The 20312-nt window shown below is 36.4% G+C and overlaps 2 protein-coding genes across 4 annotated transcripts; both read right to left on the reverse strand.

Moving 5' to 3' along the window:
* Nucleotides 1-825: 825 nt before the first annotated feature.
* LOC108223354 (DDT domain-containing protein DDR4) lies at nucleotides 826-10678 on the reverse strand. 3 transcript variants are annotated; one of them, XM_017397557.2, is made up of 12 exons: nucleotides 9952-10678; nucleotides 9727-9837; nucleotides 6367-6453; nucleotides 6222-6259; nucleotides 6007-6088; nucleotides 4421-4527; nucleotides 4093-4249; nucleotides 3891-3983; nucleotides 2895-3018; nucleotides 2651-2693; nucleotides 2329-2505; nucleotides 826-2226 (listed from the first exon to the last, which is right to left on the reverse strand). In XM_017397557.2, exons 1-12 carry the CDS (start codon nucleotides 10360-10362, stop codon nucleotides 1158-1160), a joined length of 2499 nt encoding a protein of 832 aa, XP_017253046.1. In that variant the 5' UTR covers nucleotides 10363-10678; the 3' UTR covers nucleotides 826-1157. The 3 variants fall into 3 exon arrangements, with proteins under 3 accessions (XP_017253046.1, XP_063949396.1, XP_063949395.1); XM_064093326.1 differs by having other exon boundaries at nucleotides 826-2229; nucleotides 9952-10521; XM_064093325.1 differs by having other exon boundaries at nucleotides 826-2229; nucleotides 2329-2502; nucleotides 9952-10513.
* A 2222-nt stretch (nucleotides 10679-12900) lies between these two features.
* LOC108223658 (protein EARLY FLOWERING 5) lies at nucleotides 12901-18311 on the reverse strand. The gene is made up of 9 exons (XM_017398015.2): nucleotides 18034-18311; nucleotides 17773-17866; nucleotides 16658-16743; nucleotides 15328-15377; nucleotides 15106-15178; nucleotides 14940-15021; nucleotides 14370-14791; nucleotides 13664-14185; nucleotides 12901-13413 (listed from the first exon to the last, which is right to left on the reverse strand). The coding sequence occupies exons 1-9, from the start codon at nucleotides 18112-18114 to the stop codon at nucleotides 13192-13194; spliced, it is 1632 nt and encodes a 543-aa protein (XP_017253504.1). The 5' UTR covers nucleotides 18115-18311; the 3' UTR covers nucleotides 12901-13191.
* Nucleotides 18312-20312: the final 2001 nt, after the last annotated feature.

Consider the following 20312-nt stretch of genomic DNA (forward strand, 5'->3'; position numbering starts at 1 on the left):
ATCCATGAATGCACTGGTAGCTGTCCCGGACTCACAAATGCCAGAAAAAATAATAAATTACAGGCTTACAGCCTTAAGTTTCACAATTAGAAGGCATCGGGAGATGATAACTGGGACTTGTTGCACGTATTGAACATGGGGGAAGATATTGACAGGCAAAGTAGGGAGAGAAGGCTATACACTAACAACAGAACCAAACAGTATCCCGGACTTGAGAAGTCATGGAGTCGTATCCGCGCCGTTTGGGCAAACTTAAAAAAAGTGACTTCTTTCTTAAAGTAAAGGATTGGATTAGAAGTGAGAAGTAAATAAGTTCATAAAGTGTTTGGAAAAAAAAAAAGTAGAAGCTCTGAGAGAAGCTAACATTCTTAACTTTTTAAATGTGCTTTTACTTATTTACACAAACGGGTCAATAAAGGCAGAAGCCAAGAAGCAGAAGTTGCTTATGGTAAACAGGGTCACCGTGTATAGCATTTGGCTACTTTTGAAACTTTAGCAATGGAACCGGAGGATTATTGAAGATTTGTTAACATTTAGCAAAAGTAAAGAGTACTATGCCAAAACTGGAAAAGCATGCAAACGATTTGACCTCTAGGGACTGAAAATCAACCATGACTGCTGCCATGGCAAATCTGCCGAGTTGCGAAACTTATGATCTTGAGCTGCCTGTTGTCAAGGATAACACAGAGTTGAAACTTAGTTCGAGCTCTTGAAGTCGAAGGTTGAGGCACAAAAAGGAACGAACTGGAAGTGGCCGAGACAGTGTCAAGGATAAAGTAATGATGTTAGCAGACCATATAAGACATGAACCAAGTAAAGAGCTGATAGTCTTAAACATCCTTCTGTTCAATCTTTTTTAATAGGTAAATAACAGGTTTATAGCACATCGTACACTTTATATATGTAAAAGGCCGGATCTTAAACAATTACCTACCGGAAACTAAAACATGACTAGTCAATCTACAGTAATATCTCAGCATCACATTGCTCCTCCATGAAACTGAGCTGCATGGGGGCAATTGCACTAATTTGCTACGAAATAACTCTCTAATGGCAACTTGCTCTTATTTCCTCAGTTTGTCCAACACAAAGCTTAGGAACTATAACCAGCTTCCTGAAGATAAGCCGAGAAATATAACTTGGAAGCCAGGGGAACCTCAGAAGTTATCTGTATCTTCACCTTTCATCATTGAGTCGGGACCATCATCAAATCCAGAACCGGGGGCAAGCTCATTTAGATCAAGAAAACCCCTTCTCTGAACTTCAGCCTTGTCCTGAACTGGGCTATCAGCTTTGATAGGAAACTGAACCTGGTCTTCCTCTGCTGCTGCCTGTTGGTTCACATGCACTGCCTCCGATTGGTTTCCATATGCTCCCTCCGATTCTTGTTGATACACTGATGCCGAGTGGTTTCCATATGCTCCCTCTGATTGTTGATGATACACTGATGCTGACTGGTTTCCATATGCTCCCTCTGAATGGTTTCCATACGCTCCCTCCGGTTGGCTTTCATACATTCTCTCTGATGGATCTTCATAAACTACCTCCTGTTGGTTTCCATAAATTGCCTCTGACTGGTCTTCCTGCATTGGCACAGGCTGCTCCTCGTCAGATGCCTCAGGTTGCTCGTCTGATGCCTCAGGTTGCTCCTCAGGGGGAGAGTCAATGTCCCTGTACTGGATATCACTGGCATCAGATTCTTCACTCTCACTATTTATAGAAAAATCGTCCTTTTCACTTGCATCTGTGTGCTCATCTGATGCATTTGATTTCTCAGGCTTCAACGATTCTGTTTCCGAATCTGACACTTCTAATTTTCTGTAATCTATACGGTTTCTGGTGGCTCTGTTACTACGTCTTAGACCCGAATCAAACTCATTAACTGATCTCAATTTAGATTCCCTCCTAGTGCGACCTTGTAATTTCTTGGGCTTTTGCCGCTTACCACTATCATCACTAATACACTCGTCACTATCATCACCCATACTCAGGGAGTACTCATCCTCTTCTTCCTCTTCTTCAACATTTTCACCTTCCCACTGATACTCCTCATCTCCTTCTGAGCCACTGGACATAATCCTCGTTTCTTTCCGCTTCTTAAGATATTCATCATCATACACAGCTTCCCCAACTATCTCATCATCACTGTCAAATTCTGCATCATTATCAGACATTTCTTCAACAAACTCCTTGGCTGGGTACCGTTCAGGCCTCTGTCTTCGTCGACTGCTTTATATAACAGGTTTATCAATTAGTTCAAAAGATAAACAAAGAAATAAATAAAAACTATACATAATATTATATATTATATAAGAGAAGTAAGAGTACCCGCGCCCCAAGGTTTCATAGGTAAGATCTTCATCATTCTCATCGTGGGATTCTGGTGTTAGCATGCTAAATGAATGTTCAGGAACCTGGGAAGGACCACCCAATTCACCATTTGTAGAAATATAAGATCTTGTACCTTCTCTTCGAACAGTAGAGTCTGGTGGGGATTGCTTTCTTCTGATACAACAATTATAAATTAGATGTAAAGTCATATACTTGAGGACTACTTTTGTCCCAATTAAGTGATGAAATTATATCTTTAAAGATTATAATATTCCATAAGATGTATATTTCATAAACTTGTCTAGGTAATGACCCGTACTTGGTAACATTGATGGCTTCATTGATTGATTTGTCATAGTCATCTGCAAAAAATGATATTAAAGCATTATATGAGACAACCAAGTAAAATCCATTGATGCGACCAAACAAAAACAAATTGAGGTATAAGATGATAGTAGTACCACATCAGCTATTCATATACTACAATCATATATGAACCAGTTTGGCAACCTTTAAGAAACATACAGTAAAAAATTAAATGAAAACGTATACAGACTTCTTACCAAAAGTATATGAGACATTCTTTCTACCACGAAGAGAGCGTCCAGGAGAAAGTCCATCCGCACTAATCATATTATCAAGAAGAAGTGCTTGTCTTTGTTGTTTTTTCAATAGCTTCTCTTTTGTCTGTCCAGGGAACAATATAAAAACATATGTTCATACAAATCTTCTCTACAATTTGAAATAAACAGAAAAAGGATAACAATAGTTAAAAGACAAGTGATGAGATATTGAGGAGAGGTCCAAGGAATATAGACAGTTGCTGAAACAGGCGATTGAGTGGCCTCCAGCCCCCCCCCCCCCCCCCCCCCCCCCCCCCCCCCCGTGGATAATCAGCTCCATTTTCTTTAATAAGTAATAAAACAAATATACCAAAGGGCCTCCAACTCAACTCAAAAGACACAGAAGTACTAATTACTGCACCATACAAGGGGAGTCAAATTCAAGTCAATAGACTGTAGACACAACATCAAGAGCACTTACCAGTTACCACTACACCATATTACCACTTATTCCACATTTTATGTCCCCAACTTGTATTTTTAATTTTGTGTTGAATACCACGGGGAGTCGATAGACACAAAAGTGCTAACCACTACAGCTTACAACCATTAACTTTATATATAGATTTATTGGTATCTTAATGCATCATATATCCATTATCCAAGTATTGTATAGCTCATGTCATTACATCATACCAAACTATTTACTATTCTAGTATAAACATATTATTCTTTCCCCAAGTCAAGTTGTAAATATTTAGAGGTATATTGATATTGAGAAACTTGTAAATAAACGAAGAAGAAAAATCTACTTGTTTTATGAGTTCTATTCAACTAAAAAAAACTTATCTATTTTTTCTTAGGCAGCAAAAAATCCCCCGCCCTAAAGAATTTCTGCTTTATGTTGTCCCACTCAACAATCCTAACAATATAGCTAGAAAAGAATTCCAAAAGCAGCAACTCACAACCGGTGCTTGCTCAAAAGGAAGAAATTACCTTATGGGCCTTTTCAACCTCTGGTAGCATTTCAATTTTTAACTTCTTCCCAAGTGAAGCCTCTGTTCTATTTTTGCTTGAAAAAAGCTTCTCCTGCAACCAAAGAGATAGGCACCTTACCAAAATTGTATGTAAATAAACAGATAGACATGCACTATACATACAGATAATCATCCTAAAAGGCATCAAATTTAAAGCTTACAGAAACATCTTGAAATTCATCCACATTAGTTGCAGCTGTTTCCCACTGGTAAAATGAATTAGGAACAGGTTGAACACTTTTCCCCTTTCCTTTCCTTACCTCCACTGTCCTTATTTCTCTGTACAACCTCTGACCAATGACAGGATCATCTTCATACCTACAACAAATAAATACAGATTCTAAGTAATCATCACAATAGAGAAGCCATCACATTCAATAGTAGGAATTTTCCCCTGTTATATGATGTATTTTGTGACAATTTAGTGAACAACACAATCTTTAGAATCTATTAATAAAACTGATAAACTTAATGATAGATATAAATTACCAATAGGAGATTCCATGTGAATCTCCACCAATGCGTTCTTTGCGGAATGTCGAAATATGAACACCTTGCTTTATGGAGTTATCTATATAGTTCCGAATATCTTCTTGCTGTGAAGTAAGAAACAAAGAACTAATTTTTTCATGCACTGAAAAGTTGCAAGAGGATAAAGTAAATATCAGCAGTCAAGCAAACAAAACAAAAAATATCAGCTTGCTTCATCATGCTACCTTTAATATTCAATACTCAATCAACTATTAATACATTTTTATATAAAGGATTCTCTCTTCAGGAAATTAAATAAGATTCCTTGGTATGGATAATCAGTAGCCTGGTGCTGTGGTGCGGGTACTCGGCTTGTAATTTTAACCCGTGTGTGTGTGTGTGTGTGTGTGTGTGTGTGTGTGTGTGTGTGAGATTCAGTTTTACATATCTATAACAATGTCTACTATGAAGGTCATATACGTTTTATTATGTATGTCGAATTGATATATCAGAAAAACATAGATAACTAATTCTTCTAGGCCTAGATTTCCACAAGATGTGGTGTCCAAACCCGACGGAAAGGATCCGACTGGATCCAGTACCCAAACCCATGTCATGCCAACATGGTCAAGAGGATTAAATTGAAGAATTTAAAAAACAGAGTTGTATTCTAAGCCAAGCTACTCCTAGAACTAGAAGGTCCGTGTACATCTCACTCTTCCCTACTATATGAGCAGGAAACATTTAAAGCTGAAAACAAAACTGAGTGATCTATATTTAAATCAGTTCTGACTCGATGAAATACAAACATAAATCGTATTTGAATAAACAAACAAAAAAGCCAGTGATAAATCCCGTGATTAAATTAGAACTGAATTTAAATGTAAACTTACGAATTCAAGTTGATCAAGTATTTGAACTACTCGTAAACATTTTATTTCTTTCTCTATTCTCCTCTTTTAATGGAGAAATTACAAGTTATATTAATTATGTTTCGAGAATGCAATTTACTCAACTCAAAAAAGAATTTTTAAATTGCTAAGAAAAATAAGGAAATAACATCATGAACCTTTACTACTTAGTCCTTTGAGCTCAAAAGGTGAAAAAGCTCATATAACTTAACTTAAACTTTGAATTACCTACGTGGTAATCAATTTATCACTCAGGAGTATAACGATAACTAGTTACAAAAGTGTAATCAGCGTCTTGGGATTGCATATCTATCTAAACAACTCAAAACCTTACCTAAATAATAGGCAAGAACTAACCTCTACCCCAACGTGATTAATATTACCAAAAGTAGATATATTAATAATATCATATAAGCTCACACACACAACAAAATATACAATGATATCTTTTATCATTTAGTATATGGATTGACTTCTTCGGTCATCAGTACCTTTCTTTCATCAGTTGTTTCAATATGACTATGCCTAATACACTGTTCATGTCACAGCAGAACCACATAAATGGACTTACCAAGTGACAAAAACAATGTTATATTCAACAAATGAATATTAACAATATTCTGAGTCAAGTAGATGCCATATTTATTACACCAGATAGTACACAAGCAGTTTTGAGAATCATAAATCTTGTACCTCAACACGAATATCGCATAATGCTTTTAAAATCACCACTCGCACACCGGGAGGAAGTATATTGTATGCTTCGATCTCAGTTCTGTCAAATGAACATGGTAAAGCCATATCACCAAAAAAAAAAGCATTGGAACCTGTTTATTTATATTGGACTGTTTGTAGATAAACAAACTGGTCATATGAAAATGCACACATTAAATATGTGACAAACTAACCCCTGTGATGCAATAATTGGTAGTTCCCCATCCGCAACCTGCAATCAAGTACCAAACCGAATATAACACCATCAGTTTCTGCTGCATAGAGCATACATAGATAGTTGAACTGCCATTACTATTAAATTGATATATCATGTATTACCCAATGCCACCAGTCCCTCAACTTTCTGCATAGAACAGTAATCCAAGTAGTTCGCCCAAGTGCCATCCGAGTAACAGGAGGGATCCCCTTTTAATGTACCAGATGATAAAATGTGAAAACCAAAAAGATGCAACAAATATACACAGAAAGCAACATATGCATAAACCACGTGTCAAATATAAATTCAAACAGCTCCAGAATAGAAAGAGTATTATAACATGGAACATAAAAAAGTTATGACTAATATGTTTTCCTTTACATATTACTGATCAAAAAAGGACACTGGCATGGTCTAAAGGAGTGTAGAGGATGAGGATCCCTCTATATACTTTGCATGTATTTTTAAGTAAACCCCAATAATCAACCTCAGCACAAATCTTGTATACATGTTTTGGCTTTGACACAGCCCCCGCTCTTGGGTATCCAACCTTGTTGACTATGACAACAGTTGCCAGTCGCGGAGGGCGACCGGGCCAGGCCGAGTCAGAAAGGCCCTGCCTCCAAGAGAATCAATGGCACCAACCGATTCAATGGCAGCTAGTTCCGGGGAAGCTGTTTCAATGGAAGTTGGATTGCCCTCCTTTGAGTGTGAGTTCAATTGGATGAATCTGTCAAGTAAAGGTCAACGTACGAAGCAGCAAGCATGGCGCATTGCCTATTTCTCACTCGGAAGCCAAAACAAAACGGTAATTCTTATCAGAATCCAAGTAAAACGAATATGAATGGGGTTTCTTTGATGACATCAGATCTAAATTGTAAAAAGAATAAAAAGCAAAAGTAGCGGATAACTCTTTTTTATCTATATTCTTGATTACTAATTCGATGGAGCTCATTTTCACATGAAGAAGAATAGCTCAGGCTAAGGGCAAGAGAAAGATTGAATTAACCTCAACAACTCGTGAAAGCAGTTTAACTAATGGCCGAAGTCAAGTCCTTCTTCGCGCACAGCCAGACCTTCTGCTCGATTGTCTGTTGCGGGAAGAAGGCTGGACTATGTCTCCCCCTAGCCCTAGGATAGAATGTGATCTCTTTCTCTCCACTCCCCCTCCCTTCCGTCCTGGACATATATCGTTCCCCTACTCGCAACATTGCACAATCATAGAGAGGCAAGAAGGTTAAGTTAATGGCGGCATACAGGTCAGTAGTCGATCCAGGCCTGAAGTCGGAACATTAGCTTATGAAAGAGGGTTGCTAAAGAAGAAGCTTTACCAGCTCTGTTACCCGTAAACAAGTTACTGTTACCGGAGATCCTTTGGGCGGGAGTAGGCGTAGGAACAAACTTCACCATGTAGTGGTCGTTTTTCCTGGGTGGGGTTGCTTACATTAATAATAGGTGGTGACTAATGCCTATGATCGAGAGTCTGATTATCGTGATAGAAACTATAGATCTGATCGTAAAGCACAGCTGCTTCCTGAAAGGCCCCAAAAAATAAGCCCTACGAGCTTTTTACCAAAACTTACATAATAAGTTATTTCCATGTCAAAAGACAGGATCATATTCAGGGCGAAAAGAGGAGATTATGGTTACATGATCAAAAGGGACCGAGTCTTTCAAGCCAAAAAAAAAGATTTTGAATCCATGTACTGTGATTTAAAGGGCAAGTTGTAATTATGCTTACCTTTGTTCAAAAAAGGAAGCAACTTATTGCTTCAAAATGCAAAACAAATTTTATAACAAATACTGAAGGCATAACACAGCATACAATTGAATGGCAGTATACCAGATTTAAGGGATTCATTGATCTCGGAAAGGAAACAAGTTTAGCAACATACAGTGTTCCATCCAAACTAGAAGTATAGAGAAGGTAACGCGCCAAAAGGACCATCAACAGCAATTATTATATCCTTCTAAATAAGTAACAATTAATCCTATTCAACCCAATATTTTGATGCCAAGGCAACAAATAAATATTGGTTATGCCTGCTAATTTCTCTAAAATAATTTGTAAATATGTGCTCAAACATGGATACGAAAAGCTGAAAAGCCTTACAAGGATACTAAAATTTGAACGTAGCCTCCACATCTATATGTTTATAGAAAATCCAGGACTAGAAAATCACCCCAGGAGTTATACACGTCATGTAATGACCTTATATGATATTGAAATTTTTGCCATATATATAGTAGGGCAACATTCTTCTTATCTAGGCTGACCTAATGACTTCTTAAAGCAAAAAACGACATAATGTTTTTGACCAATCTTCCAGCACTACAAGCATCTCCTTGGAGCACTCTGATGCCAACATGTTGCTGACCAGGTCAGCCTGATTAGCACAATGTCGGGCCTAATATAAAATGAGCTATGTATGCGCAGGGCATTCATGTTGGTTGTCCGAGTTGCCCAATCAGCACTCAGACTGCTTTTAATCTGAAGCACAAGTCACCTCAGATCAACCACTACTATTGTTTAATGTATTAATGCAATTAAGCAAAATTAAATTAATATTTTAAGTCAGAACAGCTAACAATGTAGTAATGTCACGTTCTGTATTGTGCCCAACCCAATTATGGAGTTTCTTCCATAGGTTCCATCATTTCTTTTCCCTAATCTCTCGTGCCAGGGTATAAGCCTAGGTTCCATCATTTCTTTGCCCTAACCTCTCGTGCCTGGTTTAAGCACACAAACAGTCTATCCAGGACCAGGAGACAACTTCAGTTAAAACCTTTTTTTGGTAGCAAAGAAATACTTTCGAAAAACCAGCGAAGTTTCTTGGTTTGCTCTACCTCTCTCACTACATTTCATCAGGGGCGGTGCCACACTGGGGCCGGGGGGGACACGTGCCCCCACAGGTTTCCCTTTGTGGGCCCCACATATTAGTAATACTTGTATGTTTTGTCATTTGTGTCTCGGATAAATTACTAAATTTCTTCATGAAATCATCTCAGCTCCAGTCTATTTCAGTTCTAGCCGTAGTTTCAGCATGGTCATGCTTCTCTAAGATTTGTATGTCTAAATCAGTTGTGGTAGCATGTTGGTTTTTAAATAAGATTTGAAGGGTAAGATGTTTAGCCAGGTCTGTTTGTTTCTGTTTGTAGTAGTTACAGTTCGAATTTGTAAAACTAATCAAGTAACATATTTTGAGAATAATCGAAAAATTAAAAGTGCCCCCCTTGAATATTTTGTCTGGCTCCGCCACTGCATTTCATTAAAGACAAACTTATACAAGAACTCAAGCTAGATATAGAAGGAGACAAGAAAATGAAAGCCATGCAAATGTTATATGATCCACGTGATAATTATACTTGGAAAGGTAAATAAACCGCCAAGCAAGTTAATGTATCTTTAAGTTCTTAGTCAAGTACTCAAATAGAACTAGAGCTTCAATACATGAATATAAATGATTAAACAAAACACTAACCTTTAACAAAGGAATGTGTATATCAGCCAAAGTACTATCTGGTGTTAACAAAGCTGTTTCAAACTCCTCAGCCGAGAACTCAGCTTTAATATTCAAAATAGGCCTGAAAACCTACCAACAAAACAAACACCTTATTCTCCTGCACAACAAATTACGAAAACCAAGAAACACCAAAATTTCGATAAAAACAGGAACTTTACACCAAATTAGTAAATTCCAGCTCACATTTAAGAAATTGAGGATCGAAGCGAATTCCCACATGGACCGAATACTCCACCGTGGCAACTGCTCAGGTTCCGGCTCCATAACCAATTGGGTCACAATTTTACTACATTGTTTATCCTGCGGTGGAGACGGTGGCGGTGACTCAGCTTCCTTAGGAGGTGGCCGGAACTTCCTCTTCTGTTTTCTCTGTGCGGCAACAATCACAGCCTCAGCTGCGGCGGCGGCGTGGAGTCTAGCGGCGGAGCGTAGAGTGCAGGCTCTAGCTGGCCTTTCTCTTCTAACAACGTTGGTATCAGTACTTTCGTTGTTTTGGGTGTCGGAGACGATCGGAATTTGTTGGTCGGACATGGTGGGGTTCGAATCGGGAAGTGGGGTGGGATCCTGTGGGGAAGAGTCACACAAAGAGATCATGTGGTTGCATTAGTTGTTGATTTTGTTCAGTTGGAAAAAAGAGTAAAGGTTCTTGATTCGGTGCTTATGAGAGGAGAGAGAGAGAGAGAGAGAGAGAGAGAGAGAGATTGGGGGTGCAAAAGACAATTGAGAGCAAAATCTATCTGGGCCTTTTTATTTCTGAGGGGTGTTAAATTAATAGAAGTTACTATTAAGTATAATTGCTAGATTCTGAGGTGCAGAGATGTGTATGTGTAAGAGAGAGATACTATAATGAACATGATTATGAAAATGGGAAACCTAAATTTTAGGGCAGAGACTAGATTTATGTGAGGATTAGATTTGGGGACAGCACTTGTAAGTTGTAGTAGAAATAATTAGCAACGGCAGAAAGTCATCAACAGCTTATAGATGTGAGTAATGTCTTATGTTTACATTCTTGGTTATGTGTAAACATGCTTGTTAAACAGTTGAGTTCAGTTCAGGTCATGAATTGAGTTCCTTCTTAATCTCGGTACTGTTAACATGTATATGTACATTCTTTTTACCCCAATGCCATGGTCATTGCGATCTGTCTGATCATCATTTTATGATTATTACAAACAGCTCCCGTGTATGGTTCGTTTGATTGAGATCGAGATTAAAATTGTGACTTAGTTTAAAATTGTAGTTTATCAGGTGATAAGGTGAAGGTTTAAAATGTCTGTTCGGATTATTTTGATTTATTAATAAATTAAAACTTGTTAAGAACATAATAACAAAAATAAAAATGATTTATGGGTAACTTACGAGTTGTTGGTAATTTTTATCAAAAAGAATGTTTAAAAAAATTAAGTCACTGAAAAAATATCTCAAACTAACTACTTACCTCAATTTCTCTTGTGCACAAATAAAAATAGATATTTTTTGATTTAAAATCATAAATGACTTAAAACCTAGGTTTTAAATCCAGACGAGCAAGTTCATTATTCTAGACTTTTTTTTGACAAAATGCAGATTTTTCATTATTCTAGACTTAGTTGAGTTGGAAATAGAATTTCAATAGAGGTATCATGTAATTGAAGATGAGTTCTATCGTGTATTCGTATTAAATTTGTATTCAGAATTTTTAGAGACTTGATATAAGATTTTTTTATGCAATGTTAAACATGTCTTGTATGTTAAATTTGAAATTATGAAGATATATTTCGATTTATTTAGTAGAATGATATGCCTGGGTCGGGTTTTTAAGATCATCCTTCAGTCGGGATGCTACACTTATATAGAATATAAACAAAAAAAGATATATAAGCTCAATTTTCTTTGAGTTTTCCTCAAAGAAATCATAAATTTACAAGCGAATTTCAATAAATTCAAAAATAAAAAATTTGAGAGAGCTGAAAAGGTAAAAACATATATAAAATTTTGTGATCATTAACGATTTTACAAGATTAAATAATTTTTCAAAATCCGTCATTTTAAATCATCAGAAATATGAGAAAATATCCTTTCAAAATTTTATTTTCTTACTGGACTTACATGTGCGAATCAATTACATATCATGTATGTACCGAAATCATACACACACACACACACAAAATTATTATAGACAATAAACCTTATTCTTAATCTTAATAACAAGTATATATTGATAATTTATAATTTTATTAGATTTATTAGCATCGATAAATCTTCATGCGAAATATATCATACTTTTCATGTTTCCACTCCGAACTACTTATATCTTAACTTAACACATTTTCATATATTTTAATTGAATAAACCTTCTTAAAAATAACCATCACAACTAATAATTAATGACTAAATATATAACAGCCAAATTCGATAATGCTAAATGAATAATCACTACATCTAATCATTAACGACCAAATATATAACGGGCAAATTCGATAATGTTAAATAAATAAACATCACATCTAATAATTAAGATATTATTTTTTTAAGCAACAATTAAGATATTGTTAATAATTCTTATTCAAATTTCATCAAAACATTTATAATTAAATCGATTTAACATTATCATCAATGTATATTGCAATATATAGTTCTATATCAATTCATACATATAATATTATTTTTAATTTTATTTTATATAACAGATCATATATTTGCACGAATTACATATTTTTATTTTTTCCATCCTAAACTATTTATATCTTAATTTAATACATTTTTATATGTTTTAATTGAATTTTACATATCAACATTATCAAGGCGAAAATCATATCAATTTATTTTTCTCTTTTCCATCCCGTGCTACTTATATTTCAATTTAATACATGAAAAACATATCTTAATTTAATATATTTCCATGTATTACAATTGAATATTTATCTCCATGACATCAATAATCATTTTAATCGAATACATGCCGTCCTAAATTTCAAACATCATAATTGAACACCTCTGATTGAAACCGACAGTCTGATTTAGAACCTAATATCAACCGCATCACATTGCTTTGTAGAATTTTATTTTGACCAACCACTATTTTAGTATGCACGTGAGATTTGCACACTGCAGACTTGGTGCACAACACAGACCTTCGTTAATCCTCCATTATAAAAAGGTCTCATAAATTGCTTCAATTTACTGAATCAAACAATTTTAAGCTAATGATTTCTATGTTCACTGAAAGAGATCATAAGCTACACGTTCCTCCAATACAAAGATTCCAGATACTATATTTAACGAAAAACATCAAGGATACTCAGAAGCAACTGGGCATAAGCCGCAGGTGAATTCTAAATTGCACAGAAAACTTTTGTCTGCGCCAGTAGATACACTTCCTATACCTTTCGGACCCTTCCATTGCAACTCTTATTCCACAGCCCATTGGCAAATCAGCTCTCAACTATCAAGGGCACCAAGCGCTTTCATATCCTCCAAAAAGGCCATATAAGAGTCATCAATGCTCTGTGGCTTCAGTGCTGATGAAGAGGTACCAGACTCCTTTTTTGCAACAGCTGGAGCAGCTTTTGGTAGGGTGGCTGCTGCTGCAGATGAAAGGGGAGGCTTCGGTTTCAACTTTGGAACAGCAGACTCCCTCCTCACGCGCACAGATGCAGGAACCTGTATCCAAGGCAAGAGACTTTAACAAACAAGAGATAAGAGTGATAAAAACAATTAATATCACTTAGTCAAAGGGAACAAAAGTCTCAGCCAAGCCTGAAGACCATAGACTTCGACGGACTAAGAAAAGGCAAAGCGATGCAGCTAAAGGAAACACATACCCTGTCACCTTCTAATAGACAGGTAAATATTTATATCACATTGCTAACATACCAAAAGAATATCAACCACCTTCAGCTTAAAAACTCACCATAGATGTTAGCTGAGGTGTGTGCTGAGCTAGAGGCCTCTTGACAACTGTGGATGCAGCCGATTTAACATAAGAAGGCTTCTGGGGTACATATGGTCTTGCCCCAATATCGTCTACTAACATGGGAGGAGGGCCGGGTGGAAGTGGTGGTCTCATCATTAAAGGATGCCCTGGGGGAGGTCCATAAGGTGGTCTTGGCATTAGTGGGACCATTAATCCAGGTGGAACTTGTTGACCAGATATCCCAGGAGCAGATATTTGTGGACGCATATCTGGTGGAGGTGGAGGAATCCTTGAAATTCCTGGGGGTAGGACATCTTGCTGAAGAGCAGGGTGTATGGGAGGTCCAGGAATTGTGGCTTGTTGCCTGGGAGGAGGTGGAGGAGGAAGTATTTTCGATGGCTCTTTCATCTCAGAGTAATTATTAATGGTGTTAGATTTAGATGATGCACCTTCGGACAGATTATCGACCGGCTTCAGTGGCATTCCTGGAGGTGGAGGTGGAGGCAGCATACCAGATCCCTGTATAAGAAAAGAAAAAAAGGGGAAATTAACATTAATTTAAATCAATCGATACATTAATTTTTCATCTGATGTACATTACAAAATAAAACATAGAACTCCAAAAAAAAAATTACAGACACTTATTTGCTACGGAAGAACATGTCACTAATCAATAATTTGAGAATGAACACAAAATAATTACCTGAACTGGCTCCTGAGAGATCATATCATCTGATTTAATGGATTGACTTTTCTCTCTTTCTAGCCCACCAGTTCCCGGAGGGGGTGGCTGTAGAGACTTATGGACAGCAGGTGGTGGAGGAAGTTGCTGATGATCTGCAGTTTGTTCTTTAGGCGGGGGACCGGGAGGTGGCGGCGGCACAGGTGGCAAAGGCATAGTTGTTCCCAAGTCTGCTACAGCAGGCCTAGGTGGCTTTGGGGGCGGAGGAGGTAAAGGCAAAGATTCAGGTATAATAGAGCCATCTCCCAAGTCCACCTCACCAACATGAGGCATAGGTGGAGGAGGCGGTGGAGGAGGAACTGACAAATCAACATCATTCAACTCTGCTAGTGATGATGATGCAGCACCACTAGATGATGATGCTGATAGGGGTATCCGTGGTCCTGCACATCAACATCCAAAAACCCGAGTCAGCCAAGAAAAGCCAATTAAGAGTTCTCATTCCCTGTTTTAATATAAGCAACTAGCAGAAAACGGAAAAACAGCTGATTTAAGTTCAAAATGAAATGCTGAAAGGAAAAGAACGCGTACCTATAGACGATTTATACATTTGGGGCTTCCCAGGTGGAGGAGCTCCAGTTGGATTTAATTCTGGATGATAGTAAACAGAATCCTGCATAGATCATCATATAAACTTAGTTTGTACACAAGAATATTAGACAGTATACATTACAGAGGAGAGAGAGTAAGAAATTACTTCTGGCTTTGGATGTTTGACTCTATCTTCTTCTTCTTCTGCAGTTGTCCGTCTCCGCGGAGGTCCCAAATGACTGCAGTATTAGTGAGACAAACAGAGCTTCTTTATGGAAACAAGATGATATTGTAACTTCTACACTGAGTTTGTACTCTTTCACAGGAGAATGTCTGTGTGTGTGTGTGTGTGTGTGTGTGAGAGAGAGAGAGAGAGAGACTTCTTTACCTAAACATTACTGGTTCTTCGCCTTTTTCCCGCATTTTAGATTCATATTCCTGTACATAAAATTTCAAATGCTATAAATATCACTTGTAACCTTAGGCTAAAGCATAAACACAGAAAAGTTGAGCAAAAGACTTCACCAAGGCAGACAAAAAAAAACCATTTCACTAAAACTAATAAACATGGTAAAGCGTGGTAACGCAGAATACCGAAATGTGCAATTTAGTTGACGAAATTTTTGATATTAGAATTAGTATATCAGCTCTTCCACTATCGACACATCTGCATCCGGATTGCTAAGACTTACCCACTAATATACTAATCATAAATACAAGACATGCCAAGTAGGATATGTTTTTATCTTTCCTGAAGGTGACTGCTTCAGATGTATACATTGCAAACTCATATAGATGTTGCTGAGATTCCTAGGAAAAGGCAAACTAGGACTACTGGACAGCTGAACGGGCCTGCAATCCTAGAAACTTTCTGAAAATGCTTAGCAGAATATTATTATAAATTTGTACAGTAAAATATATGTTAATTCTGATATATAATTAAAATACAAAAAGATTATACTCCTATATGAGATTATGCTTAAAAATTAAAAATACAAAATTAGTGCATTCTTATATAAAACTATAAACACGAAAATATTATATACTCCTATATGACCAGATTCTAAAATTTCACATGAGGGACAGTTCAAAAAATGTGGGTCAGGGGCAGCAATTGTTTACAAAGTTATATAATTTGGTTAATTAAAAATTTGGAAGAAAGAAATGGGTCAAAATAGTCCAGATATTAACAGTTACTAGTGATAACCGATAAGTATGTAGATCGGGATAGTCAACCAGTTTATTATTTGGCCATCTCCACATGTAATCCTTCATTATGTATATTGTTACTTTAAATTTAATATCAAAGAAAATAAATTTTCCTTTAAACGATACCACCAAATTCCCCCTCTCTCTCTAAAACCTAGGGTTTTTTCATATTTCATCTCTCACAAATATCTGGAAGTTCTCCTAGTTTCTTCTTGATCTGTGACTGCTGATATTAGCATATAGGATTTCTTACATCAGATTCGGAAGTCTCTAGCACCACAATACACTGCTGCGTGTGATGGTTTTCATGTTTTAAAAATTATTACTTTGAAGACATAACTTTATAACCTGCAAAAACTAATCTCCTACCCAGGAAAAATATATAAGGCGCCTTAACTTTTAGGAGATAAATTTCATAAACACATCAGATTAGCTATCTGCTTATGTAATCGATATATATATATATATATACAGGTATACAGCACATGTTTGACATATCTTATACATACCTTCCTTTTCTTCAATACAAGGTTATATGTGTCCTCAAGTTGTCTCTTTTTGTGCTTTCTTGCCTTGTCAAGAGCACCATCTGCCTCTGCATCAAATTAATAAGGCATGTCATTAAGCTATAAAAGATTATCATTTACACAGCACAGATAAAAAAACTCTCACTTCAGAAATGAATAATCAAAACATTTCACCGGAAGGATCTTTTGAATCATAGGCAAATATATTAAATAGAACTTAAATTATTAGCAAATAGCTGTAGATACAAATTAGTTGCTCATATTCGACAAAAAGCATGAGGCCAGTTATGAGTTTTCCCACCCTACAACATATGGAATTGCTATGATTAGTATTATATGTGGTCTCTCTCCTTTGAGTTGAGAATCATTAAATGCACAAGTCAGGGCTTTTTTGATGATTAAGCATGGTGCTCAGCTGCTCATTGCCACATTCCTACCACTAATTATGTCACAATCCTTTCACTTCCCAAATGCTAATTCTATTCCTTCGCCACCGTATTCTGCACAAACTTCGTCATCATCTTCATGCACTCTTGGCCTTTTTGCTCCCTCCAGACCTCTTATTACAATGGACTGAGGTAATTTTATGTTATGGTCTCATTCCTCAAGTTGGAAGAATGGATTGCATACTTCATCTTAATCAGCCAATATTTGAGCATTATAATCCTTCTGAACAGATCCATTCCATTGGACTTGATAACCCCTCCTCAGTCCCCCACACAACGGTTTCACAAACTACAACATTTTTGCTAGTTATCTTATCAACCCCTCCACTCTCATCTCCCTTAAATTCTTTTCCTTTCATTCATCTCACTTTACCATCATTCATAGCCTTGTATTCCACTGCCCCAAATATATAAAAATAACAACGAACTGACGGCTAATTCAACTTAAAAAACTATATCATCATTTTTTTAAAAGGTGAGACATCGAGTTGTAAACAGTAAACACCATGAGTCTTAAGCATAATATTCCACCATTAACTCTTTAAAATGTCACGATTACTATTTCTATCGAAATAATCAATCACCACAGAGTAAATCAAACTTCAACAAGATTTCCGAAATCAAAATCTCATAAAAAAGCGCAATACTTACTCATTGCTTCCAGCTTCTCAATCTGCTCCTTAAGCGTATCGGGATCTTTCTTCAAAATCCCCACCTCCCTCACCTTCTTCCTTTCTTTCTTATTCTGCAATAAATCATTAACTAAGCATAATCAAAATAAGTACCAGTTACAACAAACATACATATAATGCACACAGATTATCAATTAAATTCACAAACAAAACCCTAGATCAAAAATATAAAAAAGCAAAAAAACACAATAGAATGTAACAATTAGGGTAAAAATATTACTCTTTTCAGTTCCTTTTTGCGAAGCTCTTTGCGATAAGCATCGGTAGGGTTCATAACTTTCCCGCCTTTAGTCGTCTTCATCTTGATTGCCTAGTTTTCACCGTATAAAATAAAAATCTGATCGATTGAGGGTATGATTACGATCAGAATCGATCCGATTGATGAAAATAAATTTGTTTGTGTAAAACCTTGCGATTGGGGACGAGAATGAAGAAGAAATAACACAACAAACCCTCTCTCTCCTGGGTCCGACCCGGTAGATAAGGTAACGCTCGCCTATTTTATATGTGAGTTTTATACCTGAATATTATCTACATTAATGTTAAATTAAAATAGTCAAGCATAAATTGTAAAAACAAAAAATATAAGCATAATTTGTAAGAGTTGGGCTTACAAATATTTTTTTAGGTCTTTATAGAACAAAATATCTATATCGGATTTGAAAAAGTAATGAATGACTAAAATTAATTAAAGAATAAAATAGTTATTCTTTTTTTATTTAATACAATCATGTATGATGTATATGTTATTTTAGAAGCGTATATTCAGCAATTATAATTGTATACTATATTTTTTTCGAGTAGATAACACCTTGGTGATTTATACTATTTTCAATTTGCACGTTAGTGGTCGTTGTATCAAACTCAATATTTTTGTGACCGAACAAATCACTTTTTAACAAATAAAAGCTCCGTTCGATGAGACTCAACATCGTTAAGAATATATTAATCACTTTACCTTCTAACGACTCTTTTTGGAGAATATATATATAGATTTTGTGTTCTCCTATCTTTTACCCACATATTTGCAGCATCACCACCTTTAGCGAAAAATCACATACACCAAAAGTCAATAGTCATTTCCTTGAAACGTGAACCGCGGGCCACCTTGTTTGACACATGGCACTCTAAGAATATCAATATAAACTTGTCAATTCGACTTTCTAGGATCTGTTCGTAATTTTGTGGAAATGTAAGTTTCACTTAATGAAGTTCAAGCACTGCGGTACATCACAGGGACGATGCCAGCCTTTCGCTGAGCAATTTTCATGAATGCAGGTTTGGCCTTATCAAAATGAGTGTGGCTTGCACCACCGATCATTGTTAGAGTGGGTGGACATATGTTCGTGGCTAAGGCGACTTTTTGTAGCACTAAGAAAAATAAACGCACTTAATCTGAAAACAAGTTCCGCATACATATCCGTTTTTTAACAATGTTGAGTTTAGTGCTGCTATATCTACACCATAATCATTGTTGAACAAGTTCCCATAGCCGCATGCTCCTCCTCAATATCAACCAAACAAAAAAAATAATTACAAAAAGGCAAGACTTTCATAAACCTACATTCACTTGATAAATAAGATAGCACACATACGATACCCATTGTTGCAGAGGCAGACTCATCACCATAACATGTAGCATGAGTAAGAGACCACGACCTAGGTCGGTAAATTTGTACAGCAATGGATTTACTCAAGTTCATCACTAGAAAGGACATAATCAGGAGTTTGAAGTAAGATTTTCTTAGAAAGAGTCGTTTAAAAGAGCCGTTAGAAGGTAAACTGACCAATTTGCGCTTAATGACCGTTAACGGGGGTGAGACTCACTGAGCGGAGCTCTTCATTTTTAAAAAAATGATTTGTGCGACCACACAAATGTTGAGTTTAATACGACTGCCACTAACGTGCAAATTCAAAATAGTAAAAGCCACCAAAGTGCTATTTGCTCTATTTTTTTCGCATCTCTCTCTAAGCAATCGGCAGTTACGTACATATCAAGCCTATCACTTTAAAGAGCATTGCATTGCGAGACAATCAGCTTGGACATCGAACTTCCGGCACGTTTCACTTCACCGACTTGAGCCATGTTTAGAGGTTAGTTGCAGAAAATATCTTTGTTCTTATCTTTTCTAGTTTTTGACATTTTCCCTTTATCCATATGTGCTGCATTAGATTATGGAGAATGGCAATGGAGGTGCAACACGCTGAAGTTTATTTGATTTCAAGATAGAGAAGAAGAACGATGTCTGGTGATGAATAACAGAGATGTGCATAACAATTGCAAAAAACAGAGATATAAACACAAAACGTAATTGATATCTATGATTGTAGTTATAAATAAAATACAAACAAATTTAAAACAAAAATACAAACAAATAAGTGGAACTTGATTGACTATCCTGGTCAAAATATCCCCACAATAAGGGTCACCCGTAAATGAAATAATTAACCCTTCAATTAAGGCACAACTAACGTTCTCAATTAGCGCCACAATAAACG

Source organism: Daucus carota, chromosome 5 (assembly GCF_001625215.2).
Source record: "Daucus carota subsp. sativus chromosome 5, DH1 v3.0, whole genome shotgun sequence".
NCBI classification, from domain to species: Eukaryota; Viridiplantae; Streptophyta; class Magnoliopsida; order Apiales; family Apiaceae; genus Daucus; species Daucus carota.

Excerpts from the sequence above, each read along its gene's own strand:
- LOC108223354 (XM_064093326.1), bottom strand. The coding sequence starts at position 10,362 with ATGATCTCTTTGTGTGACTCTTCCCCACAGGATCCCACCCCACTTCCC. Across the intron at positions 4,528-6,006 it reads TATGCGATATTCGTGTTGAG|CAAGAAGATATTCGGAACTA; the intron begins GTACAAGATTTA and ends CTTACTTCACAG. Across the intron at positions 2,694-2,894 it reads GAATGTCTCATATACTTTTG|ATGACTATGACAAATCAATC; the intron begins GTAAGAAGTCTG and ends CATTTTTTGCAG.
- LOC108223658 (XM_017398015.2), bottom strand. The coding sequence starts at position 18,114 with ATGAAGACGACTAAAGGCGGGAAAGTTATGAACCCTACCGATGCTTAT. Across the intron at positions 16,744-17,772 it reads TGAGAAGCTGGAAGCAATGA|AGGCAGATGGTGCTCTTGAC; the intron begins GTAAGTATTGCG and ends AATTTGATGCAG. Across the intron at positions 15,022-15,105 it reads TCAAACATCCAAAGCCAGAA|GATTCTGTTTACTATCATCC; the intron begins GTAATTTCTTAC and ends TGATCTATGCAG.